The sequence below is a fragment of the Micromesistius poutassou genome (assembly GCF_964030765.1).
Source record: "Micromesistius poutassou genome assembly, chromosome: 5".
In the NCBI taxonomy this organism is placed as follows: Eukaryota; Metazoa; Chordata; class Actinopteri; order Gadiformes; family Gadidae; genus Micromesistius; species Micromesistius poutassou.
The window spans coordinates 7,249,792-7,277,202 of NC_140275.1; the positions used below are offsets into that span (position 1 = coordinate 7,249,792).

The 27,411-nt window shown below is 43.9% G+C and overlaps 2 protein-coding genes across 2 annotated transcripts in view; both read right to left on the bottom strand.

Moving 5' to 3' along the window:
- The window catches only part of bmp2k (BMP2 inducible kinase), a 41,299-nt gene extending 22,182 nt beyond the window's left edge, over window positions 1–19,117 (bottom strand). The window contains exons 1-7 of the mRNA XM_084468682.1: window positions 19,013–19,117; window positions 18,116–18,445; window positions 8,306–8,424; window positions 7,929–8,034; window positions 7,211–7,353; window positions 2,055–2,176; window positions 1,223–1,304 (exon numbers count right to left, since the gene is read on the bottom strand). Of these exons, the coding sequence (XP_084324808.1) occupies window positions 1,223–1,304; window positions 2,055–2,176; window positions 7,211–7,353; window positions 7,929–8,034; window positions 8,306–8,424; window positions 18,116–18,248 (705 nt within the window). The 5' untranslated portion in view covers window positions 18,249–18,445; window positions 19,013–19,117. The remainder of the gene's footprint in view (window positions 1–1,222; window positions 1,305–2,054; window positions 2,177–7,210; window positions 7,354–7,928; window positions 8,035–8,305; window positions 8,425–18,115; window positions 18,446–19,012) is intronic.
- A 722-nt stretch (window positions 19,118–19,839) lies between these two features.
- Window positions 19,840–27,411, bottom strand: part of fras1 (Fraser extracellular matrix complex subunit 1) — a 115,090-nt gene continuing 107,518 nt past the window's right edge. Inside the window, exons 66-73 of the mRNA XM_084468494.1 lie at window positions 26,263–26,413; window positions 25,850–25,957; window positions 25,572–25,731; window positions 24,730–24,846; window positions 24,297–24,463; window positions 22,247–22,452; window positions 21,790–21,936; window positions 19,840–21,702 (exon numbers count right to left, since the gene is read on the bottom strand). Coding sequence (XP_084324620.1) covers window positions 21,106–21,702; window positions 21,790–21,936; window positions 22,247–22,452; window positions 24,297–24,463; window positions 24,730–24,846; window positions 25,572–25,731; window positions 25,850–25,957; window positions 26,263–26,413 — 1,653 coding nt within the window. The 3' untranslated portion in view covers window positions 19,840–21,105. The remainder of the gene's footprint in view (window positions 21,703–21,789; window positions 21,937–22,246; window positions 22,453–24,296; window positions 24,464–24,729; window positions 24,847–25,571; window positions 25,732–25,849; window positions 25,958–26,262; window positions 26,414–27,411) is intronic.

Sequence of the window (27,411 nt, forward strand, 5' to 3'; positions counted from 1 at the left end):
ACCTCTTATTTAAATGGATAAAACTGAATAGCAGGAGTCATGGAAAAGCAAATTCTGTGGAGAATCCTTAGTATTACAACCAGCTTGTTTAACGGCTGCCGCTGTCGGTCTTGCCATCATTTTCGGTGATCTCGAGTTTGGCCAGGCCATTTTGTTGTTTGCTACCGTTATCTGAAATTGACGTTGACTTGAAAGCATTCCCGGACTGTGCCATGTCTCGCACCCTTAAAAACCATTTGAGATATTGAGACGATATGTTACCTAACCTTCAGCCTGAGGTTTGCAAACATGCATTGGCATTCAAAAATTATTAATTTAAAAATGTTCATAGAAATAAAAATAAATGCAAAAACTGAAAACGGAATTGAATAACCAAAAAAATATTCGGGCTCAGCACTACTGCTGTCCAATAAATTTAACTCTTAATCAATGTCTTAACCTAATAAAGGAATCAATGTCTTAATCGATAATCAAATTGATCTAGGGGTGTCAAGTTCTGGTTGGTTGATTGGTTGGTTTGTTATGCACTTATTCAACCTAATATTCAATGGTCGGCCAATCGCTTAGCGCATTATTTTTAGGGGCGGGGGGGGATATAAGCAGTGATGCATTTGATTTTTTTGTGATAGGCGCAATAGTTTGTTTTAATAATCATATGGTTTAATAGACTATAGGATTTATAATACAGTAGGTCAAAACAATCTGGTTTCACAACTTTGAACTTGGCCAATTTAAGGACTGCTAGTGGTAAACTTACTAAACATTCAAACTAATTGGCATGTCAAAGAAGTCGTTGGTGTGGCAGTATTTTGTTAAAGGTGGATTTAAAAGTATGAAGGTTTATCATCTAAAACGCTCTATAGAGAAGAGTGTGAACTAGAATTGAGACTTGGCACCTTGACACGAATCACAGTGGCATCCATTGGGACCCACAATATTAGAAAAAGAACAAGACCTAAAATCAAATCTTCAGACGTGCGTGATCGCTTTACAGCGCGACGCTGCGCTCTGTGGCCCGCTTTGGGTTGAAGCTCTGCCATAACCGAGTCGGACCAATAGTGGATCTGAACTCCCACTGACTTCCTCCAAACAGCACTTCCATGATATAGGCTACCAGGTAGAATAGAGTGCACTGTGGGGGGAGGGGTGGGTGTACACAGATCAACAGATTAAAGAAAGCTTAAATCCCTAACCCTTACCCAAGTTTAATCCATAACCTTACCCATATATCAGCCTTAGTGGTGATGGGTTTTCCTGCATACAGGTTGATCATCTCTGGAGCTCGGTAGGACAGAGTGGTATACCTAGAGAGAGAGAGAGAGAGAGAGGCTGTCACTTGTCTGAGTATACATACATCGGATCAGATTGGAATAATGGTCGGAGACCTGGCTGACTCTGCTACGCTAGGTGGCGCTGTAGCCCTTTCAACAAGTGGTACTAGAGCCACTTCCAGTTCACGGCAACGTAAAAGCAACAACAATCTATCTGGCGGCATACAAACAGATGGAACAGATTTGCGTTCCTCGTTCTGTACCCATCCATAAACTTTAAAATATTTAATTCTTGCACTTGGTGCAGCATGAACTGGGTCTCCTCGTCTGTCCAGAAGTGCGTTGCTGATTTTGTCAAAGCCATGGTATCGTTTGACCTTTCCGGCAACAACATTACTATTTATTAGGTTGTCTCCTTCCACTTCCGGGTGAGATCCCCGGCCGAAATTCTCGAGCATGCGCAGGACGCGAATTCCCGGCAATACGATACGATCGAGTACACATGCAGGTAGATGGCCGCCTATGACCGGCTCAAGCCCAGATATCCTATTGACTTCGCAAATCCAGTCCTGAGACGATCCTTTTGGTGAAGCAGATTGAATAAACCGGTTTACATGAATCCAATCTTTATTCAATACGTTCATTACACGATTATGCTCCAGCATATAAACGCAGTCACTGACAGACAGAGAGAGAGAAACCCCTCTTAGTGCCAGTACCTTGATATTACATCCCATCTCGGTTCATCTCATGTTATCCAATTTTAAATATCTCATGTCTCACTTCTTGATCTCGTCCTCCACTGCGGCAACGCCATCCCTCTGGGGCAGCAGCACCTTGTGGGTGGAGCTGCCAAAGTCACACAGAACATAGTTCCCCTGGTCACTTAACAACAGGTTCTCCACCTGGGTGGGGGAATGAGGGAGCGAGGGAGAGAAAAACGGAACAGTCACCGCTGGTTTCACCCTACACAATAGAGAAATGAAACTGCTGCTCAATGCAGACAGCCTGATTCTGCGCTTCCCTTCACACTACAACCCAAATCCTGTTTGGGACAATCTATTTATTCACTTGAGTCAATGGAAACCCAACAGGCCTAGTGTGCACACAGGTAACGGTCTGACAATAATACAACACTGCCGCCATTACGACAATCACATGTGTCAACTTCTGGACCGATTTGAACTTATTGGGGTTTGTGCGTGAGGCTGAAAGAAGAAGTGTGTGTGTGTAAGGCTGAAAGGAGGAAAGGTCTTATTTCACTTCCTTTTTATCTGACACACACACACACACACACACACACACACACACACACACACACACACACACACACACACACACACACACACACACACACACACCTATAGATTTTAATAGGTCTGTAGATATATTACTGGATGGATAGATAAATATATCCATCTATAAGTATATATCTACCTAGAAATTTCACGCTGGGTGAGGAACAGGAAGGGCAAACAGGAAGGACACAGAGCCAGCAGATGCCCTTGAATGTAATCAGTCATAGGGGCAAGGAAAGAAAGAGGTGAAGGAAGGAAGTGCATCATCATCCAGGAGTAAAGGTGGATTTATAGTGCTCCGTAAAGTGCCGTACGTATATACGGAGAGCACTCTCCGTCGACGGAGAGCCTGTCGGAGACCCTCTTCGTAGCTTTATGTGCACATCTAATATTTTTTAACTATCCGTCGAGGCAATGGAGACAGACGGAGACGGCAAGGGCTGTGATTGATCAAAATCATTTCCGGAATCACTTTTCCCGGTTTGACTTTTCACCTTATTTACTTTGCAAACTGCCAATTATCCCAAAAGAAGAAGAACGCTCTAACTTTGGATACCTAATGCACATTGTGCATATCACTTCGGATTTCTTTATTAAATTTATAAAAAGCACCCATTATGAAATATGAAATAAGTATTATGTTCACACTACAACCCTTTCAAATCACAATCCTTGGCCAGACCAACTGTATCACTTAAGTTTCATTAATTAGCCTTATACATATATATGTAGGCCTACATTCAATTAGCCTATAGGCTATAGTAATTATTTATCCTATTGGCACAAGGCCTATGAATTATGCTCCTGATGGCCTCTGTATTCTAACAAGTTAAAATATGACAGCTTTGGCATTGCTTAAGGATTTGTTTTCTCCATCATTCTGGCGAGGCGTCAGCAAAGGCTCCTTATGTACTAGGAATATTCATTGATTAATTAGCATTATGGGATGATCTTTGGAGGAGCGTGGCACTCGAGCACGCACGCAGATTCTGAGGTTTGGGCGTACGCAATGTTTTAGGGAGTTTTATAAATGCGGCCCCCGGTCTCTGCTTATGAGCTGTGTTCACCAGTTAACAGTCCTGGGGCCGTATTCACAAAGAATCTTAGGGCTAAAAGTAGGTCAATTTAGGAGTAACTCCTAAAAATAATGGGCGTGTCAGTCTTAAATTTAGGACTCCTAACTTTTTTCACTAAGAGCAATTCAAAGTATTTTATTTAGGGTTATTCTAACCCTAAAAGTAGCACCTAAGTCTAGGAGAGCTTAAAAGTCCTCGAGAGGACTCCTAACTCAGTAAGACCTATTCACAAAGAATATGTAAATGGCTGCGAGACGAAATGTTTTGGAGACAATGGAAGACTGTGAATTGATAAGACGATATAGGCAAAATCGTGAGGGTATCAAACTTGTTGTGGAATTAGTGAATAACACTCCGATATTTAGCAACAGGGAAAATGCAACTTTGCAATGACGACGATTTAGGAATATCGCAACCATCAGTGATGGTTAAAACACACGGGGGCAAGGTTACAAATGTACCTTTAATCATCCATAATTATTTAATATATAAATATAAATAAATCACTTAACCCATCATTATTTGTCTCATGTATTAATAGTAATACAACACTTTAATCATCATTATTTATTTCAACTAAAAATAAATGGTTTGAAGTAAAAATAATAGGCCTATAACTACTCTTACTTATGATTACTATCTAATCATTTATTGTAAGATAATTTATTATATTGAGTTTATAATCTGCTCAGTAAGGATTCGGGAGTCGGACCAGTTGGGCTTTCGCTTGCGTTTCACGTTGTCTTCTCCTTTATTCATCATGATAGGAGGACTTGAACGGTGGTATGGGCTGATATTTAAAGTGTTTAGTGACGTAGCCACAGGTGTGCCCTGGGTGTGCATGGGTGTGCCTGGGACACCCAAGCGTGGTCCTGGCACACCTAAATATTTTCAGAATTAATTCATTACAACGATTTCTTTCGATTTAAAGCAAAATGTGACAGAGCGCGGTGAGCGGTGCGCGTTGCGCGTTGCACTAGGACTGCGTAGTGACCGGTCTAGGTCCACGCATTCGCTACCACAGAAGCGGGGCTGTGAAGGAAACCCCCCTATTGGATTTTGCGATTATATCCATACAATTCATTCATTCCCCCATGTACAGCGTGGAGTGATTTAGTGGAGAGCCAGGGCTGCTTTCAGGATGGTCGTATCGATCGCTCCGGACCCTGGCTTCCACTGGACACTTGCAGCAGTTATTCTGACGCCTCATACCCACTGTACACGTCCGTCGACGGAAGAGAGTGGGCGTGTCCGACGAATGGGGTAAAACACGATCTGCGTATAACGTGCGTATAACGCGATCTGATTGGCCAACGGATCCGTCGCTGCCTGAAAAGTTAAACTTTTCTCAACTTTTGGACGCAAGAGACGGAGCCGATTTGACGGACGGACCCACAATGCATTTCGGGAGCGTCCCATGTAAAGTCAATGAGATCCGTAGACGGACGTGTACAGTGGGTATGTGGGTAACAGCGTTCCGGTAAATCACCGTGAACTTGAGGCCACCCAAACTCTCACAGGAGCACCTTAATTACAATCTCTGGCTACGCCCAAACTTTAAGTGCTGGAAATATGCTCATTAGATAATAGTTTGCAGGGTGCTTTTAATTACTTCCTTGATATAATGCAATTTACGTATTTTTATTGTTTGCTTTGGCTCTCTTTTTAACGTGCATACAACGTCATTATCGTGGTCTGCACAAACTTGTCATCGTGCGTGTATTCTGCTAACTGCACTGTCCATAACTGTTTGATAGGACTTCATTTGTAGCCTAGGCTATTTCCTTATTTAGTGGGCTCATTTGTGGGAAATTGCGAATGAGTTTCACGGAGACCGCCGGCACTCAACAGCCAATCACCGTACTGACCGCTTCAAAACTCGTGCACGAGAATCGACGTAAGGGGGCGTTACTCTTAGTTCACTCTTAGTGATTTATCCTTAGTATGAGTAGGTCTCAGCGGCTTTGTGAATAACTTTTAAGAAAAAACTCCTACGTAAAATGTTTTAGCGCGAGTTAGGAGCACTCCTAGCGGTAAGATAAAAAGCTTTGTGAATACGGCCCCTGGTCTCTTCCTATGAGCTGTGTTCACCAGTTAACAGTCCTGGTCTCTTTCTATGATCCGTGTTCACCAGTTAACAGTCCTGGTCTCTTCCTATGAGCTGTGTTCACCAGTTAACAGTCCCTGTCTCTTCCTATGAGCTGTGTTCACCAGGTGGCAGGCCCGGGGTGGCCATCGGGATGCTTGGTAGGGTTCCACATTCAAATGTATTTTGGGCCACTTTGGTTTGAAAAACAAATACTTTGACCAATATTTTATCTTCTCCTAAAGTAGACGTTCTTCATTCATCTGACATTTCAGCCCCAGCATCGCAGTATATATAATATGGATTATACAATGTACGGTAGTTCACCCCCAACCAATTATTTGAGTTGGTTTGGTCCATGGTGCGTCTTTACTTGAGCGGACAGAAGAGAAATAAAGAACAGAAGCGACAAGTGTCATTGATTGTGGAGGACAGGAAAAAGCCAGGAGGTGCTAAAAAGGCCAGATTTAAAAAAAGAAGGGCACTGGAGGAAGATGCCGCCAAATGTGACAAAATAAACAACCTGTTTAGAGGACAGTCAGATACAAGTTGCAGCCGGTAGAGATGTGGATGTAATTATTAATTAGCAACATACATAATTGAGCTATTTGTGCTATGTTTGCAATGCCAAGCTGAGCATACAACATACAAGGTGATCTGTGTAATTTAGCCCAAGCAATAAATTAACCCCTTCCATTTTTTGTAGCATCAGAAGAGATAAGCCAGCTGAAGAGGCAAACTGGACAACATATTTCATGTAAAATATAAAAGACAGAACAAACGTGATAGTCAATTATATAAAATATAAAATATTTGGTAGCCTCAGAGCAGCAGTCCAGCCTGTCTGATGCTGCTAGTGAACCCAATAGACATGAAGAGGAAAGGACTGAGGGGACAGAGGACTGTAAAAAATGTATTTAAATTATTTGATATAAGATAACCCACACATAGAACTGACCTGATGCATTGAAATGATCCCAAATATGTAATGGGTTAACATTGTTTTACATATAATTGATAGTTAAAGTAAGTTTTTTTCTTATATACTGATCCTTGAGGTGGATTTTTCATTTGCCAAATGTGGATCCAATATACAATAAAAAGGGATAGTGTTTCCCTCAGTTCATTTATTCAAATTCTTCCACCCCTGAAAAAAGTGGGCCTGTATGGGCCTGAAACTCCCGGGCTGAAAAACAACAAAGAAAAATAAAATAAATTAATAAATGGATAAATGGAAAATGAATGGATTTCTTTTACAAAGATTTGACAAAGTAATATCCAGAAGATGTAAGGAAAATGGATGTAGCTCTAACTGAAGTCCCTTCCTCTATCTCCCGCCTCCACAGCCATGTAACTAAAACAAACGGTGCTCCCGCTGAAGCATGCTGGAAGTCCTGCCTCTCTCCAAATGGGCCAATCACACAAATTTGGAGCTCCCCATTCCAGGCACAAACCTGTAAGGGTTACTAAAGAGGTCACCTTGAGGTCCCGGTGGATGATGGGCGTCTTGCACTGGTGCAGCCGGGCCACTGCCTCACAGGTGTCACCGAACATGTGGAGAACCTCCACCTCGGAGAACCCTGCAGTCAACCTCTGGTTCATCTGCTTCACCACCTGACCAGCTGGCGGGGAGGAGGTGATGAGATAGGAGAGGAGAAGGGTGGTGGAGGAGTTGGTGATGAGATAGCAGAGGAGGAGGTGGTGAGAGAGAAGAGGAGGAGGTGGTGGTGAGATAGGAAAGAGGAGGAGCTGGTGATGGGAGAGGAGGTGGTGATGGAGGAGGAGGTGGTGAGGGAGGAGAGGAGGTGGTGAGGGAGGAGAGGAGGAGGTGGTGAGGGAGGAGAGGAGGAGGTGGTGAGGGAGGAGGAGGAGATTGTGATGGAGGAGAGGAGGAGGTGGTGAGGGAGGAGAGGAGGGGGTGACTAGAGGAGGGAAGGGTGGTGAGGAGGGGAGGGTGTACAGATAGGAGAGGATGAGAGGAGAGAGGAGAGTAGGAGGAGGGAGATGAGCAGAGGTGAAGAGGAGAAAGTAGGAGGGGAACAGATGAAGAGGAGAGGAGGAGGAAGAGGAGGTGAGGATGAGAGTGGAGCGAGGAGAGGAGAGAAGGACGATGGTGACCAGAAGAGGAAGAGGATAGGGTGACAGGAGAGAGGAGGAATGAGGGGAGGAGGAGTAGTAGGGAGGTTCTGTACGGTACCTTTGCAGTACTCCATAAGAATGAGGAGCTCCCAAACGGTATCTGAGACGGAGTTGATGGAGGAGTCCAGGTAGCGGACAATGTTCTTATGACCCGATAGCTCCTTCTAATTACACACACACACAAACAAAGTACACACTGTTACACAATATACATATATATATAACACAATGTTCATATGACCTGACAACTCCTGAGTATTGCAACATAGTTTCACAATACACACACATACGTATGACGTACGTAACACACCACAACTTCCAGTTACTGATAACAAATACCATACACTACACACAACCTATCTTTTCTGTACTGCCAACATGGGGAACTTATTGTGAAATGTTTAAAATGACAAAAGTCAAGCAGAAGTTTCGCACCATGATGGTGATCTCCCTCTTGTAGATGTTGAGGTCAGGCACATTGTTGACATACATCCTCTTGAGAGCACAGTGGACGCCACTGTGTGTCCGAGCCAGAAACACCACAGAGAAACCTCCTGAAACACACAGAGACACAAGGGGTCAGCATAGACCAATGACCAATGAGTCAGTCCTGGCTAAGCACAGACCAATTTGTCAAAAGTTATTTGGACTGTTAGCTGATGCATAAAGCTCACAGGAAATACAACATAGCATTTCAGAAGTCACATTTGACATTAAGGGGATTTTGCTGACACGTTTATCCAAAGCGACAACCAGTCATTCACACACCGACGGTGTGTGAATGACTGGTGAACCACGCAGGGTTGACTGCGACAAGCTGGACAGCCAGCTCGTCTGGAGCAGTTAGGGTGAGGTGCCTTGCTCAGGGACACCTCGACACTCAACTAGGAGGAGCCAGGGATCGAACCAGCAATCTTCCGGTTAGCAGTCAACCCGCTCAACCACCTGAGGTAGGAACCAGAGCTGAGCGGATGTATCCGGTAATAACGCTGCATCCGCCCTTAGACTAGTAAAGATCAGGAGAGTGTATTGTGTTGTCACGGTGTTGTATTACGACGGTGGTGGTTGCCGCGGCAGCATACTGTGTTTTCTGGATGAACAACCAGGAGAATTGGTGGGAGCTCTCATTAGAGGGATAGATGGCTGAGTCATGTGCAGACAAAGAAAACCAAATCGTTCACAATGGCTGCTTGTTAGTGGACAAACTCATCCATCCACTTCCTCTCTCCAGGTCCACAAGAAACAACTCATTCTTCATGCAGTTGTTTTCTGTCTGTTTTTTGGTCTTCAAACTCTTTGACCCATGGCTGTGTGTGTGTGTGTGTGTGTGTGTGTGTGTGTGTGTGTGTGTGTGTGTCTTTAAAGCAATTCAAGAACACACACACACACACTTCCTGTAATGAGGGTGGGAGGGGTGCACGGATTCACATCACCTGGTGTGGCCTTTACCAACTACTGGTTAAATGGACACATTTTCAATAATCACAAGAGCTCAGTGGGAGAGAGCACAGTACTTTTTTATATTTTGTATTCAGTGAGTATTAAATGCATTATTAAATACAAACTTTAAAACATACAACCTCAAGAAATATGTAACTGAATATCTCTTAAAGAAGATCCAGTGTGTCTCCCGGGAGAGGGGAATACATTATATAATAATAATTATTATCACAACACGACAATACAGTACGACACTGCTCCATTTCCACTAGTCCTGTCTGGCTGCTCATCTGGCTCTGCTTCCACTGCTCATCTGGGTATATTTCCACTAGTCCTGTCTGGCTGCTCATCTTGCTCTGCTTCTACTAGTCCTGTCTGGCTGCTCATTTTGCTCTGCTTCCATTAGTCCTGTCTGGCTGCTCATCTTGTTCTGCTTCCACTTGTCCTGTCTGGCTGCTCGTATGGCTCTGCTTCCACTAGTCCTGTCTGCCTGCTCCTCTTGCTCTGCTTCCACTTGTCCTGTCAGGCTGCTCGTATGGCTCTGCTTCCACTTGTCCTGCCTGGCTGCTCATCTTGCTCTGCTTCCACTAGTTCTGTCTGGCTGCTCATCTGGCTCTGCTTGTTGGACAAGTTGGAGCAGGGATTGCTGGGAAGGTGTCACCATGGGCAGGCCATTAGGAGGGGGAGAGTATGTCTGCTAGTAATACTCCTGCTAATTTTTGATAGCATATCCTAAGTAATCAAGTATGTGATAGTTTTCATAATCGTTCCCTTCAACTTTATGGCCCACCACAATCTTGTTGGATTGTGGTGGGCCTTAGTTGCTCAACACTTGGGAACCCCTGGTATAGAAATTGGAGAGAAGGTAAGGAGTAGTAGGCTAATAATAGCAGGGTTTCCCACAGCACTTTACAGCTGAGGCAACTGCCTAAGCTGCATTTTTTTTATTATTATTGTGTGTTATTGTAAATATTAAACATTTTTAAAATATTCTAAACTTCATTCACTCTCTGTGTATAGACCAGGCTGCAGGGGAACAGTCTGCATGAAAATAAGCATAAATGGTCCACCTGTAAAAGAGTTCACACAGGCAATAGTTCCTCATAAGCACAATGTACAGCTTGAACATGAATTTATCTAAACAATTGTGAGATAGGTACATGCTATAAATAAGTATAAGTAACTTTTGTTCAGAACGTGATAGATAGTGCATGATGAAGTGTGGAGGAACATGTCATGTTCTGTCCAGGTCTGAAACAGGACATAATCCATGTAGGGTTAAACACTCCCTTGTGTGGGAATATGGACGCGTTTTTTGTTCACCCACATTTAACCCCATAAATCCATCACTCACATCCATCACTAAAACCATCACTCCAGACCACAGACTGGCAGACAAGCAGGCTAGCTAGCCTCTCGAAGACAGCCTTGTAACAATATTCTCAGGTTCTACTGCACTGAAGAAAGTACTATTAAAGGTGTGTTCACACCGCACTTCGCCCCGCGACACGTTTCAATGTTAAGTGAACGTGGAGACGCGAATTGGGCGAATTTTTTTTTCGCCTATTCGCGCGACAAGATTTGATTGACAGCGCGAAATTTTTCCACGTGAACGTTCGCGCCGCGAATAATTTACGGCGCGAATAATAAGTTGAAATATTTCAACTTCTTCGCAGCATTCGCGTTGAAACAGCCAATCAGCGTTCACTCCCTGTGGGTAACGTGGGTGAAGTAACGTAAAACAGCCAATCAGCGTTCACTCCCTGGGTGACGTCACGTAACAGCCAATCAGTTCACTCCCTGGGTGAAGTAACGTAAAACAGCCAATCACCGTTCAACCGTTCAGTGAACCGCAGCTTGGAGGAGAAAGTGATTGTTGCCGTTTGCGACTCCCGCTCTACATATAATATATAAATATCTATATCATATAATATATACGATATATATAATATCACGGCACAAAGCGGTGTGCGCCTCCGGATTATATTATTAACCCATAAACGACGGGCTCTCCCTCTTCCACAACAGGTACAGACACACATCTCGGCCATGGTTGATGAGAATGAATTGGCATGAATGACCGTTGCCAGGCAAAAAAAAAATTCGCCCCGCGAATCCACACAAAAATGCACAGCGACAGATTATGATTTGTCGCACGGCAACATTCGCCTATTCACGCGAATAGGCGAAATGGGACAAAGTGCGGTGTGAACACACAGTAAGAAGTTCCAACAGCTCGCTAAGGGGTTGGCTAGAGTGGATGCCGGATGGAAAATAAGGAGAAATTATGGCCTCCTTCTCTGAAAAGCCAGGTCCCAAATGGCCAACCTTTTGACCAACGTTGTGGCGTCAGTCCACTTAAATGAAAAACAAATAAATGAAAAAAATAAAACAGATAAAAAACAGACGGCATAAAAAATGGGCCTTTGAAAGAACAGGATAAAATGAATAAAAGAAGAAATACTTGATATCTCAAATCAGACACTGAATGATCAATCCATACTCTCTGCCTCACCCCCTCCCACACCATAGCCAGTTTTACACCAGAACACATTCACATTTGATATGTATAGATAAAGTTATGGATATAGAGGTATAGAGGATAGAGACGTTTAATATCCATGTTAAGGGATTGTTTGAATGACCTTTCAGACGAGATGACCCATGCATCATCTGCAGGGATACAATATTCTGAGAGCCTTTCTAATGAACAGGCCCAATGCCGTCTTTAATCATCCTCTCCTTTCATGGCATCCTTCAGAAGTTTTATTGTGAATGAAGAAGGCTGCATTCCTACCCTGTGTGACATCTCAGGTTACTTACAGCACTTGAGGCACAATCTAGCCAGGGGATGCTTTAGCTGCATACATACATATTGGAAATATTATCCATGTGCCTGTCAGGGATTCCTTATATTGGCTTAGGTTCACCATAACAAAAACTTTAATGATTATACAAATTATAACACAAATAATAAACAATCGTTTTTTGCCTGAAACTTAACCATTAAGCATGCAAATTACTCTTGAAGAATACAAATATCAGTAAATTGAACAAATTAGTGCTTCAGATATCATCAACATATTGGCAGAGCCTTGGACTAAGCTAGGAGCCGGATTTGGACTAAAAAGATATTGTGAAGATATAATTCACCCTCTATCTCTCTGAGTCATGACCAGTGACCACCACAACACTCTAATTCCTTGCTTCGCCTTAGCAGGGAGACCGTCAATGCGTGAGTAATTTGGACATCCAAATAAAAAAAAAACAATATAGATATGGGGGAAAAAATATAAAGACGGCATTTTGGGGGCCCCAAAAGGATTCCTTATATTGGGGGCCTGGTGTGGGGCCTGGTGCTCCAGGCAAGTGCCTGGTTTGCCTAACAGTACGGTCCCCCCCTGCTTGTACAGTGAATGAGTAGGGATGTCACGAGAACCGATACTTCGGTAGTCGATACCAAAATTAAAAAAACGTGACAGTACTCGTTTTTCTTAGTACCGTAGGTACCGAAGATGCAATTCCTCCGGACGTCACGTGGGCAGCATATACACCTACACGGGAACATGGAAGACGGCAACTGCAGCTGCAGCGAGTGCAACGGCTCCGCCTCGACTCGTCGATAAAAAGAATAACAAGAATCGTGTCTGGAAGTACTTTGCGTTTGGAACGCTGCACCGCGCGACTGTTTCAGACGGGACCCGTTTCAATGTTGCGCTTCTAAACACACATGGTACGACTGTGTTCGGCATCACTTACTTGATGTTGTTTTGATTGAAGATCGGCAGGTTGTAGTGGGTGCGGCAGTGAATATGTGCGTGCGTGTGCGTGTGTGTTGCGAGTGTATGCAATTTCAAAGTAAACAAACCAACTCAAAGCCGATGCATGCATCCAAAACTATTCGTTCAAAACCAAATAAACAAATCAAAAACAGCGTTGCTTATTTGCTTCAAATACTTTTTCTTTGCAAAACTTGGTAATTAATACAGCGCGGTACCGAGCGGTTGAAAACAATGTTGGCGTCTCCTGTGGCTGTCTTGCACATCTGCGTTATATTACTTAATATTAGGTTGGAAGTTATGTTTTAAACCCTGCCATGCACGCAAGTGTAAACGCCAGCCGCATAGCTGCATGACTACCTGCTTTCAGCACGTATTTTTTTATTATTATTATTATTACTTGAACGCTACATGCCACTGTTCTTTTTTTGTAATGTTAATAGTGGTTTATTTTTATTCATTACTTGAAGGCTACATGCCAGTGCCACTGTTTTTTGTAATGTTTAAATGTTTTTAATAAAGTACATGGGATTTATTGTTTTGTTTTTGACTGTGGTATCGAATTGGGTATCGAGAATCGTGGAATTTCACTGGTATTGGTATCGACTACTAAATTTCTGGTATTGTGACATCCCTAGAAGAGACTATTACGCAGGCTGCGCGGCTGCGTGCTTGCGCAATAGCATACTGCCTGAGAACGCAGTATCGCTGTCAAAACGGTCCCTGGGAAAAGTAACGTTGCGCCGAATTGAAAAAGGAACTATGACCAAAAGAGACAAACAACCATTAATTAATAAGTAAAAGTACACCAACAATCAGTACGATGAAATACGATGAAAAAATTAAGTAATGCGCCTCACTCAGCCAAGCAAGCGCGCAACAGCTGGAACTTTGAGAGCTGCTTGTGAGACTAAATTGACTGTGTGCGCGAAACAGCCAATGTGCAACAACGGCATCAATTCCACAGCACGGACCATATTCCCAGCATTGCCCGTTACGATGCTGGGTCTTGTATCGCCTCGGACAACAGTTCAGCTAGATGCAGCTCCCACCATGTTTTGGTTCACTACTACTAGTCTCCCATGTGGCCAGATCTTGTTGCGCGAAGAACCAATGGCTGGCCACGCGAGACTAACGGCGAGACTTCACGCATCCATGGGAAAAGGCATAATTAAAAGATCGATCCTGGGATTTTATTAATCAATATCGGAACATTCAAATGAAGATTTTAAATCAGAAAATCGATTATTTGAACCCAGCCCTAATGACCACCACAACACTCTAATTCCTACTTGTCATGGCCCTGCGTTACCTGTCTGGATGCAATCATGTCCTAAAAACACCTGATGACCAAGACAGACCATGCTAGGCTCTTCAGATCAACCAACCATGCTAGGCTCACCAAAAACCTACCAACCATACTAGGCTCTCCAAAAACCAACCACGCTATGCTCCAAAACCAACAAACCGTGCTAGGCTCTTCAAAGAAACCAACCATGCTCACCTCTCCAAAAACCCATGACGCCAGGGTCTAAAAACCAACTATGCTTGGTTCTTCAAACCCATCAACAATGATAGGCTTTTCAAACACACCAACCATGATAGGCTCTTCAAACACACCAACCATGATAGGCTCTTCACGTACTATATCATGATACATATGAAATGACCCATATCGTGATAGAAGATTTTGTCTATATCACACGGCCCTGCAACAATAAAAGGCTCCCGAAACCAACCAACCAACCATGGTTTGGTTTAAGGTGCTCTTCAAACCAACCATCCATGCTAGAATCTTAAAACCCTTATAAATTCATTAAACTAGAAATAAATTATGAGCCTGATTGGAAACTGTGCTTCAGCTTTTGGACTTTGATTAAAAATAAAGATACCAGGGCAGTACATGGCTACTCCTCATTAACACTTTAATCTGCTGCACACAAAACCAAAAACGCTGAATACCAGAATGTATTCTATAATAAAAATGATATTATAAAACGGGTGGCTTAAATCAAGCGATCTGATTGGTTCCCAACTGTTGTATATTGAGCGTATACACACAGCTATGACGCCCGTTCAGTTCACAGAGTTCAGTATCACTCGGTGCCTAACTTGAACTGTTGTTTATTTATATATAAAAGCAATAGCATAGTTCACTGAAGCCTAAAAAACATGTTGATTGATGGAGAGGGTGGAAATGTTGTAAAGCAATAGGCACACGGTGAGTGAACAGCTCGATAGTAGGCTAAATTGCCGGCGAACCGAGCTACCGTCTCTAGCCTTCTCTCTGAAGGACTCTACAGTGTGTTGCATAGCAACCGCCGTACACTTTGCCGGCAGCCAGGAGGGACTACTTTTTTGTATTCGTTAAAAAAAATGCTTTTCCGACTTTCTAGCTTTTTCAAAATTGAGGGTGTCTATGACTTTCATTTCGCCATACTTACGTAACCGTTTTATAAAAGCAATAGATCACTTCAGTCAGTGGTATACGTCAAAACAGGTTTTGACTAATGTGCTGGAGTTCAGTGTTGAACTGACTCAACCGGTCAACCTCAAGCCATTCCTACTTGGCCTAACTGTGATTGCCAATAATGAGATGGATTGGAGGAATACAATGGGGGGAGGTGGATGGAGGAGGCCTTGTTGGGCACAAAGACCCAGTCCCTGTCATAGAGCGAGCACTGTGTCGCACCAGCATTCCTTCCTGCTGCTACAACAACACAATCAGCCCATTGATGGCCAGTACAGTATGCTAATCATGCTAATAATGTGGACGGGCTGCTAATCAGCAGTCGGCCAGGGTGGACAGCTCTAACCTGCTTCAGTTCATCTCCAGGAGATCAGGAACGACCCCCTTCACCCACAGCTTTCTAGTCCTACTGCCACCCATCCACCTAATGGACACAGCTCTCTTGTCCTGCCATCGGCCGTCCACCTAGCACAAACAAGTACACGATGGAAAGATGCTCACCACTCCTCACCGCTAGCAGGAAGGGTGTCTTATTGAAAGCACACCATGTTTTGGGGATCAAACTATCAACGCCCCAGAGTAGTTCTAGTTATTAGAAGCATTCTATTCTGTACTACATGGAGATATGAAACATAATGGATGTGATGTAAGGGTATTTACATCAGCCGAGTGTCCGTAAGGGAAGTTCAACAGTACACAACCTGCTTGAAATCATGGGGGCTGTTATCCTGGAAACTGTGTTTGCATTGCTGTTGTTGGGTTTGTCCTGGGAGCCAAGGTTCAATGGTTACGATTACTAGCAAGTCATTTAGCAGACGCTTTTGTCCAAAACCACTTGCAATGCTGCATGCAGATGCGCGCACACACACACACACACACACACACACACACACACACACACACACACACACACACACACACACACACACACACACACACACACACACACACACACACACACACACACACACACACACACACACACGAGGATATCTCAGCAGCAGATAGAGGGAAGATGGAAGGGAAGTGAGTAGCTTGGCTAGCTTCCTGCTAGCAGACAGTAGGAAATCTGCTGTGTGGAGAGAAAGTGTCCACGTCTGACTTCTTAGATTGGAGAACAATACATGAAGTTTAATTTTTCACACATTTCCACTGTTATACTACACATTCATTGTGTGTGTGTGTGTGTGTGTGTGTGTGTGTGTGTGTGTGTGTGTGTGTGTGTGTGTGTGTGTCATTTGCAAGATTGCTGGTTGGGCCCCCTATCCTATTCCAACTCTTCACTAACAGTCTGAAATTATGATAGATAACATGACTATTCACACAAGCTGAAGTCTTACATGTTCAAGCTTTACTAGTCTTACATGTTCAAGCTTTACTGACAAGCCGTTGAGAAATAAAGTATAAATTTCAGAATTATCGGAAACAGAAAATGAATGTCTAAAGCTATGCGCATTATGTAAAAAGACAGATTAATGATCTACTCCTACCAGTACTTCAATTGTGCCAATTCTGTGTATTATGTGCTGCATTAATGTGTTATTTTCTGTCCATTACAAGATAGGCTAGGCTATCTGTAGTTCTATAATATCTAATCTTATAAAGTGAATACAGATACACAACTAACTTTTACGATTCGTGGATATGTCTGGTTAACACACACATTTTCATAGTTCTGCAGTGTGTGCACAGCTTTGCATTTAAATATGTTGCAATAGTCTAGATAGCAACGTCAGCTGGTTTATGTAGAAGTCATCCTTTTCAACTCCTCCTGCATCCAGCAACTAGATTTACATGTAAATGTAGGCCTGGGCAATAAAACAATAAATGATCGTATCGTGATAGACTTTTGATCAATATCAATATAAAACATGTTCAATATATATCGATAAGAGACTGGACCACCGAATCTAGCAGCTGGGTTTGTTACACAAACACGGTGCCATACTTATTTACAATATTTGAGTGTTTTTCATTGTTGTATCGACATTGGAGTATTTATCAATGAAGAACAGTGGAAGGTCATATTAAGCGTTAAACAGAAGTGTTTAAATCCAGCATGGTAATTCCTAGCCTTAGGTGACTACAATTATCAATAGTTATCGATATCGATCAATATGATTAAGTTCTATCGTGATATGTCTTACAGTCATATCGCCCAGGCCTATGTAAATGTCTTGGAGAATACATATTATTCTGCATTTGTTTGTACTGCGTTACTCGTTTGTAAAGGTAAGGTTAAGGTATAGCCTGAAATTGAATTAAAATGCCATTAGTGACTGATAAACGTTGTTTAATGATGCTCAAATGACAATGAAGTTAAACTTGAAGAAAACAAGGCGAACACAAACGAGTGTAAGAAGCACATAACGGGGAAATGTATTTCTCTAAAAGCCAAATATGGTCATGTAGTCAAGTCTACACGACCTATATGTTCTGAAATTGAACAGATAGTTTCGTTTAGATGTGAGATATTGAACAGATAGTGTGAGACATTGAACAAATAGTTGACTATGTGATACAGTGAACAGATAAGGTAGTAGAACACTGACATACCCTCCGCGATGAGCTCTTCCACCGTGACCTGATAGCGGCCCACGGCGAACACTTTCCCGGAGTAGCTGCTGCTGGTCCCGGACCCTCCGAGACCCCCGCTCTCCGACCTCGGCATCCTGGAGAACTTCTTCATCCTTCCTCTGAATACAACCAACCAGTCTGCCCCTGTTCCCTATAGTACAAATGGTCTCCCAGTCTATCAGGTCCTCTGGGAGAGTGTGTTCATGCCTCGGAGGACCTACTCATTTAACCAGGAGGTCATGACAACAAGCTGGGCGTCTCGTCGGGAAGTCTCGGACCACGTCGTCTCAGGGCAGTCCAGTTAAAGTCCTAGAAACCACCAATCACCACAACACCACCGTGTTAAAGTAGTAACAACACCAACCCTGTGGTCCCACACCTCTACAGACAAACCGCCTGGCTGGGGAAGAATCACAACAATGTGGCGGAAACTCCCCCCCGTGATATCATTGAGGAGCACCCTATACATACATACATACATACATACATACATACATACATACATATATATAGTTTGATATATATAACCTTATCTATCAAACCTAACCAGAGAGCCTGCTTTGTTTATCCCTCTATATCTATCCAAACTAAATCCCCTTACAGCTGTCCAACCTATATCTATCACCTCTATATTACCAGGGTTTTTCACCTTTAAGACCCTTTATATATTTATCACACATAACTCTGTATCGATCCACCCCAGGTCAAACTAGTTCAGAGTCCAGCGGAAGCCCTCCACTTCAGGCTAGCCTCCTATGCTAGGCTATCTGACGCTCCCTCGCCGTCTCTCTATGCTAGACTAGGTGTTGTGATTAGCCACACACCTAGCATGCATGTGTGTTAGTAAGTCAATTAAAAACACAATTGATCTCGTACTCTGCTAGCGGTGGTTGTATCTCCCGTCTCTCGGCGCCTTTCTCCGGGTCATCTTCTGGAGCGTGTCAGTAAACTTCAGAGTCTCAGCGGTCTGTTGTGAGCCATCTCTGCCCCGCCCTCCTATTGTGAACTGGTTGGTGGAGGACAGGAAAACGCCCGCCGAGCTGTGGTCTGATTGGATGGTGAGGATGACAGTCATGGATGCGTGATCGAGGAAGACCCCGAAAGTGTGCACATTTATCAGTTTCTCTTTGATAACTTTATAATATTGTCCTTTGCTATCTTATATATTCATATACATTCTATATAAAACAATATAATAGTTATATTGATTATTTCCAAATTGTTATATAGCATGTACAACGACAGAATAGTATTCATTTAGTATTTACTTCCGTCTGCATTCACTTTTTAGTTGAGCATCTGCTAACTGAACAGACTCGAGGCAGAGTAAGACAGACTAAAGGAACTTAGTTAAACTAAGGGCATTGTTGAAGGTCCTTGTCAAAGTTTGTTCTTATATATATGCTAGCCTCTATTATTTTATCCACTTTTTCAATGTTACAATTATTTCAACCTCATGTGCTACTTGTAGCACATGATGGACACATAGGCCTATCACATAATCAGTCAAGAGTCGATCACGTGACCCATACCCGTCTGTCTGTCTGTCTGTCTGTGTGTGCGTGTGCGTGTGTGTGTGAGCACCCATGTGGTTTTGGTGAGGTTTAGATCTTTGGTGGTGTTGGTGAGGATGGAACTCAATGATGACTCTCTCTTCCTCTCATGTGGTATTCCAGACACAGAATGCAATGTGTGGATTTCAGGATTTATTCAAAAAAGGCACCAGATGATAGGCATGATATTAATTACATATTATTAAAACACAATAGCACCAAAAATATATGAGGATTTCCCTAACTTCCCAATCAGTGATTCTTGATAGGCACAAAGGTAAAGGGAGAGAGAAACCGACTGATAGAGATTTAGAGATAAATAGACAGACACACAGACATATAGATGGATAGATCGATTGAGGCAGCGTTGGCAACCAGGAAGATTAAACAATGTATCACTAATCAGGAGAGTAATACGTCATTGTGTTTAAAATATATATATTTAAAATATATTTAAGTAGTCCAAGAGGGATATTTAGTCTCTGAGACTGCTGTCCACACTACGCCATTCCATCCACAATATGAAACCTTTGACACAAAAACAAAAATATTTGATTGATTCTGTCATAGTGTGGACCCAACCCAACAGCAGTAACACACACAAAACAATATATAAAATACTGGAACAGGATTCAAACTCAGTCATTATGCTCTATAAAACACTTTGGATGATTTGAAATACTGCAGGGCACTTAGTATCGCAGCATTAAACAAACCATATATTACAGAGGAACTGTTTGTATGTATTATATATGTATCTATGAAACATCAACAGTATCTGATCCAGTGCAACTGTAAGAAATGTAAATGTTTCAGTTTAATCAAACAGTATCTGCAAAATAAAATATTTGTTCCAGTGAAACTTCCAATGTAAATATATATTCCTAACAGTGATGCTACCAAACTATATCTACAGGTGAATTAAGGTTTTATACATATTCCTAACAGTGATGCTACCAATCTATAAATCTACTTGTGAAGGAAAATGTAATTGCACTTGAACAGCTTACATCCATTATATCCTCCTTTATTTACACTCCAGGCTGCTTCACACCGCAGGGGGGCTAACATGGCACAGCAACTGCCAGCCTGGAAACTGATTGGCTAAGAAACAAACAGACTGGAGACATGGTTACCATGGATACCACCCTGATTCCGAGCTGAGCTACCAATAATACTCTTTGAATCACGTGATGAAACGTGCGTGTTAGCTTGGTTGTGAAGTCATGATGTCATGTTGTTGTCTGCTATCAAACCCGTTTCCCTTTCTCACCTGATAAAAAAATTACACACAACATTTAATTCCATGAAGTAAAAACTCCAAACTTAGAAAATACCAGTTTGATAGACCAACCCGAACGCCCGCTGTCTTCCTGCTGCCCCCCCTTCCAACAGGAAGTGGAGCAGACAGCGCAGCTACACCTCTGTCCCATCACCCAGGTTGTTGTGGAGCTTGACCTCCAGGTTGACCTGCTTCGCCTTGTTGTTGACCTTGGCAGTGCGTGAGTCATGGTTGCTGTGGAGATCATTGACGTTACGCACGGTGCAGTGTCTGCTGCTGAAGTTCTTCTCCAGGCGCTTGTCCAGACACACCTCCACCTTGGTGTTCAGGGGATATTCCTCACAGGGCGCGTGGCCCCGCCCCTTCCCCCCCGCCCGGCAGCGCTGCACCAGCAGGCAGGAGGCCAGCAGGATGAGGACCAGAAGGGAGACAGCGGCCACACCACCCCCCACTGAGCTCCCCATGTGGGCATTGTAGGCAGGGGCCGGCGGCACCTGCAGCCGCAGAGACTTCATGTTGGTCCCGTTCTTCACCTGGTCGCCCTCGTTGTCGTAGATCAGAGACTCGTCCAGAGTCAGGCGCCCACTGCTGTCCACCAGGTCGCGGCGGTGGCGTGCGGCGGGCAGGGCCAGGCCCAGGCCCAGCAGGGAGCGCTGGAGCCGCGTGCCGGACCGCGACTCCGGCGAGATGACGTAGATGACCTGCAGATACCACTGGTGTCCCGCCTCAACCTGTCCGTCAAAAGCACAATCAGCGTTATCTTCATCTGAACCCAGGGCCATGAGAGCTGCTGGGCTGCTGATACGGGGAACACAGACCTTGTAGAGGGCGTCCACCTTCATGGTGAAGCCATCCACACCGGGCATGGTCGCCATGGGATGCAGCTCTGGGAGGTCCGAGGCAAAGTTAGCCTCAAAGGGAACATCGTGGAAGTAGCTGTCACAAACATCGGGCTGCTTACGATCCTGGAAAATACACACAAACAGACAAACCCACCCTCTTCTTCATGAACATTGATAAAAGCAGCAGACTGTAACCTTGATAACAGACGGACTGTAACTGTGATCTAATACCTACTGTCTTGTGTGAGTAATAGGTTATTATATGAAACAACTATTGTGTTATACGAGTATTATAATGGCATGACATAAGTATGTGATGATATTATCTGATGCTACTGAGTATTAAGTGGTAGTATGACACTATAGTACTGAAGATACTACCTCAGTATCTTCAGTCATATTCAGGTATTAGCATTGTGTTGTAGTATTGTACCAGCAGGAGAAAGCGGTGTTTGAGGCTCTTGGAGGGCTGTATGCAGCCGTACTGCGGGCCCTCGTTGTACAGCGTTCCTGTGGGGTCGAAGAAGGGCACGTATCCGTCTCTACCGGTACAGAGGTACACCTTCTCCAGCTGCAGCCGGTAGGCCGCATTCAGACTCTGCTCCGGGTTCCACAGCACCCTGCCGTACAGCGTCTGACCTGCAGGGGGAGCACAGCACACGGGACAGCAGTAAGAACAGGCACCCTGACCCAAGTCTCACAGAGCCAGCCTTTCCATACCAAAGTCTAGGACACAGTGACTGCAGTTACATGGTCGGACCAGATCGACTTATCATGGATTAAGCCATATAACGATGTTGCCACTCGACGGGGGGGCTGTCACTTGTCTGAGTATACATACATCGGATCAGATTGGAATAATGGTCGGAGACCTGGCTGACTCTTTCAACAAGTGGTACTAGAGCCACTTCCGGTTCACGGCAACGTAAAAGCAACAACAAACTATCTGGTGGCCCCTGTCACTCAGGTGTGTTTTGGTCTGACCGCAGACAGCAACGGAGGCAGAATGGGCAGAACTCATCGTGATCATCTTAAATGTTGCTGCAGCGATGCATCATATATTCTGTTGCATCCACAACATCTGCATCAATCGATGAAAGATTGGCGCATGAGTTACAGACAAATAGAAGAAACGACGAATAAGAAAGTCGCGAACGACTGCATTACCGGAGGAAGAGAGCATCTTCTTTTGCTTCATTTCACATCTAACAAACACTGGGACAAATGTAGTTGATATCTGTGTTTAACTGAGAAAACAGGGAGTGGAAGGCCGGGACCCTATAATGTTCAGCTAACTGTTAGCTGAACATTAATAATAACGTAACACTTATTAACAAAATAATAAGTGTTACGAGAGTAGCATATGTGTGTGTGCGAGAATTGCAGTATGTGTGTGAGTGAGTGGACGAGCGAGGAGAGTGAGCAGTAGCGTGTGTCAGTTTAGTGAAGTAACAAACAAATCTGGTTGTGTCTGTGCAAACGTGTACTGTAACATTAGTGAAACTAAGAATAAAATACCCAGCCTGTCAATCATTGGCGGCCGCTTCATTCCAACCATATTCTGACCTATAAGCAGACCCACTGCCGGTCAAAGGGAAGGGTGGTACCCCCGAGAGAACATCGACGCTGTGCTCCTCGACTACAGTCTGGGAGCCGACAGCAGGAAAGGTGTAACATAATAATAATAAAAAACATTTTCTATATCCACGTGCAGTTATGAACTCATGTATTGTAATTGATTGTATGATGTGTACTTTTAGGGTTACGATAAGACCTTTCATTTAGCGTTAGTGGGAGCGGGGCACTGAAGTTATATAGGCTATGTTATCGGGGCTATTCGTCATGATATCGGACTGACGTAATAATTCCTGTTATCGGCCCAATAATTATCATGCACCCCTAATACAAATGCATATGAGGGAACAAATGGAGCTTTTTGCTGCGGCGGCGGAGATAGAACTTCCCGGTGAAATCCCCACCCGAAATTCTCGAGCATGTGCAGGACGCGAACTCCCGGCAATATGATACGATCGAGTACACATGCAGGTAGATAGCCGCCTATGACCGGCTCAAGCCCAGCTATCCTATCGACTTCGCAAATCCGGTCCTGAGACGATCCTTTTGGCGAAGAAGATCGAATAAACCTGTTTACATGAATCCAATCTTTATTCAATATGTTCATTACACGATTATGCTCCAGCATGTAAACGCAGTCAGTGTCGGTTAACTGTGCCAGTAACCAACTACTTGTTAGGACAAGGTCTTGATTGACAGGAAAGCATGACCAACCACGGGCCGTGCAAATGACTGGAAAAGTTTAAGACTTACCTAACCGTCAATCTCTCTGTTGCTCTGAGATTTTATATCTTATTATTAATAAATTGAATGATATATAGATATACAGACAGACAATTAAATCTCCTGTTCAGCTCTCCTAGAGGAGGAGAGTGGCTGTTAGAAGAGGATCGTGGGTATTGAAGTACCCATGGAGAATGCTCCCTTGTAGTCCATCTCTGCAAGGGAGACGTCTGGAGCGGCCGGGTCCAGGAGGAAGAGCTTGTCGTTGTTACACAGCTGGAACTCTGTGTTCAGGGAGTAGACCAGCGGGACCGGCCGGTTGGTCTGCTGGAAGGAGATGGGAACCAGGAACCTTCAGGAGGACAACAGGGGACCCATTTCAATAAGACACACAATTTGGGAGAACTTTCAAATGACGAGCCTGTGTGGCAGTCTGCCATTCATGATTAATGTCTTTTTTTAATAAATGTAAATGCTCCAGGGATGTTTATTTTGCTTCCTATAGAGGTAAGAAGGTGAGAGGTTAGAGGTCAAAGAGGTGAAAGCTTAGAGAGGTAAGAAAGTTCAGGGTTTAGTGTTGAGAGGTCAGAGGTAGCCGGTCTGAGGGGCGGGGCCTACTTCTCGGGGGCGTGCGCAGTGCAGGACAGGGGTTTGTCTGCCGGGTCGATCCAGGGCTGAGTGGGCTGCACCGTGCACGGGACCAGTAACACTGTGTACTCTCCAGAGTAGTCCTTCCTGTCCAGTCAGGAAACACACAGAGGAGAGGGGTTAAACTGCTACACAACACAACAGTCTCATTTAAGGTACTCTATATAAGGAATACAACATGTAAACCATGTAAACCAAACCCTAAAACCTATTTCTGACCAGAACATAATATATCTATTCTGTCATCTCTAACCTAATATCTAAACTTGACCATCTTAATCTAAAATGTGACCAGCTCTAACCTAACACCTTAACTAAACATCTCTAAACTTATACCTAAACTAACCATCGCTAAACGTTTACCTAAACTAACCATCTCTAAACGTATACCTACACTTAACCATCTGTAGCCTAATACCTAAACTTACTCTCACTTACCTAATACCTAAACTTAACCATCTCTAGCCTAATACCTACACTTAACCATTTGTTACCTAATATCTAAACGTTTCCTTCTCTAACCTAATACCTAAACTAACCATCTCTATCTCATATCCTCAACAGTACCCTCTCTAACCTATTACCTTAACTTAACCATCTCTAACCTAAAACTTAAACATAGCCATATCTAACCGAATACCTAAAGTTAACCATCTCTAAATTTATACCTAAACAAACCACCTCTAACCGAATACCCAAACTTTACCATCTCTAACCTTACACCTTAACTAACCTTAACCTAACCCTAACCTTACACTTTGACGAACCCACTCTAACCTAACCCCCCCATCCTAACTGTAGGAGGATCAGACCTGCTGTAGGAGCTGGTTGCTCTCCACAGCTGGTACGGAGAGTCGAAGGTCTGGCCGCTCCACACCAGCTGCAGGTCAAACTGGATTCCTCCCAGGTGGTCCGGGGCCACCAGCTGGGACTTGTGACCAGGGAGGGTGTGGTGGTCTCGGACGAATTGACCTGGTGGGGGGGGATAGAGAAAAACGGGTTGGTCTCATCCAGTCCCTTAACCTAGCCTACACCTGTTATTAGTTAGTACTATAAACATTATCCCTGGGTGAGTTTGGAGACACCTGACCTCTGAACTTGGCGTGTGTTTTGAACTCGATGACGAGCCGCCCGTCCTCTCTGATAAAGATACGGATGATCTGGAGACGTGCCGAGAGGACGCTGTCCGTCTGGATACCTGGGGGTCAGAGGTCAAACTAGTGAGATACCATGAGCTGATGTAGAAGGTTTGTGTGTTTGGTGTTTGGTTTGGTGTTGTAGGCGGGGGTTGATGGTGATGTAGAATGTGTGGGTGGTGAATGAGATGGGATGGATGGACTGGTTGGTAGTGTGGAAGGTGGAGGTGGATGGTGGTGTAGAAGGTTGGGTGGGTGGTGTGTAGAACATGGGGTGGATGGGCTGATGAGGGGTGTAGAAAGTGTTGATGGTTTGTGTTGTAGAAGGTGGTGTTGGACGGCAGGTGGTGTGGAAGGTGAAGCAGACCTGTCCTCCAGAGGATGGTGTCGTAGAAGAAGGAGAACTCCATCTCTGTGTGGTGCTCCAGCGAGGCCCAGCCACGCGGAGCCGTGACGTAGATGTAGGACACATAGAGCGGGACCTGCACCGTCAGGAACGACTGGGCAGAGTCTCGCACCTGGGGGGAGAACGAGGTTCTAAAGGCGTCTACAGGGTTCTAGAAGGTTCTAACCACCTCTAAAGGGTTGAACCCCAAACCGTTATTTTGCAGTTTTTAACGTGGTGACATTTTATCACTGTTACTGAATTAAGCTCTTACTTCAGATAAAAAGGGGTTAAATCAAATGTTTTTTGATTGAATGTTCCACTCTTGAGTGTTGGCATGGGTGTGGACCTTTTCAAGTTTTTTCAAGGTTCTGATTTGTTCTACAAGGTGGTATGGGGTTCTACTGGGCTCTAAAAGGTTCTACAGGGTTACTACCAGAGACCCAGTAGTAAGTATACTATTAACCACACCATTAATAAGATCAGAACTTTGGTAAAACAGCTTTTTCATCATATGCACCAAATGTCTGGAATGAACTTCAAGCCACCTTAAATCTAGAATCACTCCCACCTCTGAATACTTTTAAAAACCTTTTAAAATCAAACCTGACTAGACAATGCAACTGTTTTTTAACCTGATGCCTTTTCAGCTGTCTGTTTGTATTAGCTTGTTTTACCTTAGCTTGATATTAAGTGTAATGTCTAGCATTCTAGTGTTTTGCAGTGATGCCACTAACGCGCTACTCAGTAACACGTTACTCTACTCTGACTACTTTTTTTCAGTAACGAGTAGTCTAACACGTTACTATTTCCAAACCAGTAATCAGATTAAAGTTACTTATCCAAGTCACTGTGCGTTACTATTACACGTGAGTTGACGCCTGAGGACGCCGTCCTCACGTCAACTCACGTGTAGTAGGCTATACCGCGACACAAACGTAATCAACAATGGAGGGAGGAGAGAGATACTATAATACAGGCACTATTTTGAGTTTGTGTCAGCTATGGATGGCAATATTAAGGTTAGCTGGCGTCTCGGCGCGGTAACCCTGGCGCGTCAACTCCGGCAGCCCATAATCCCGTACAACCCCCCCCCCCGTCAACAATTCCGCCCGCGGACTCTGTTATAAT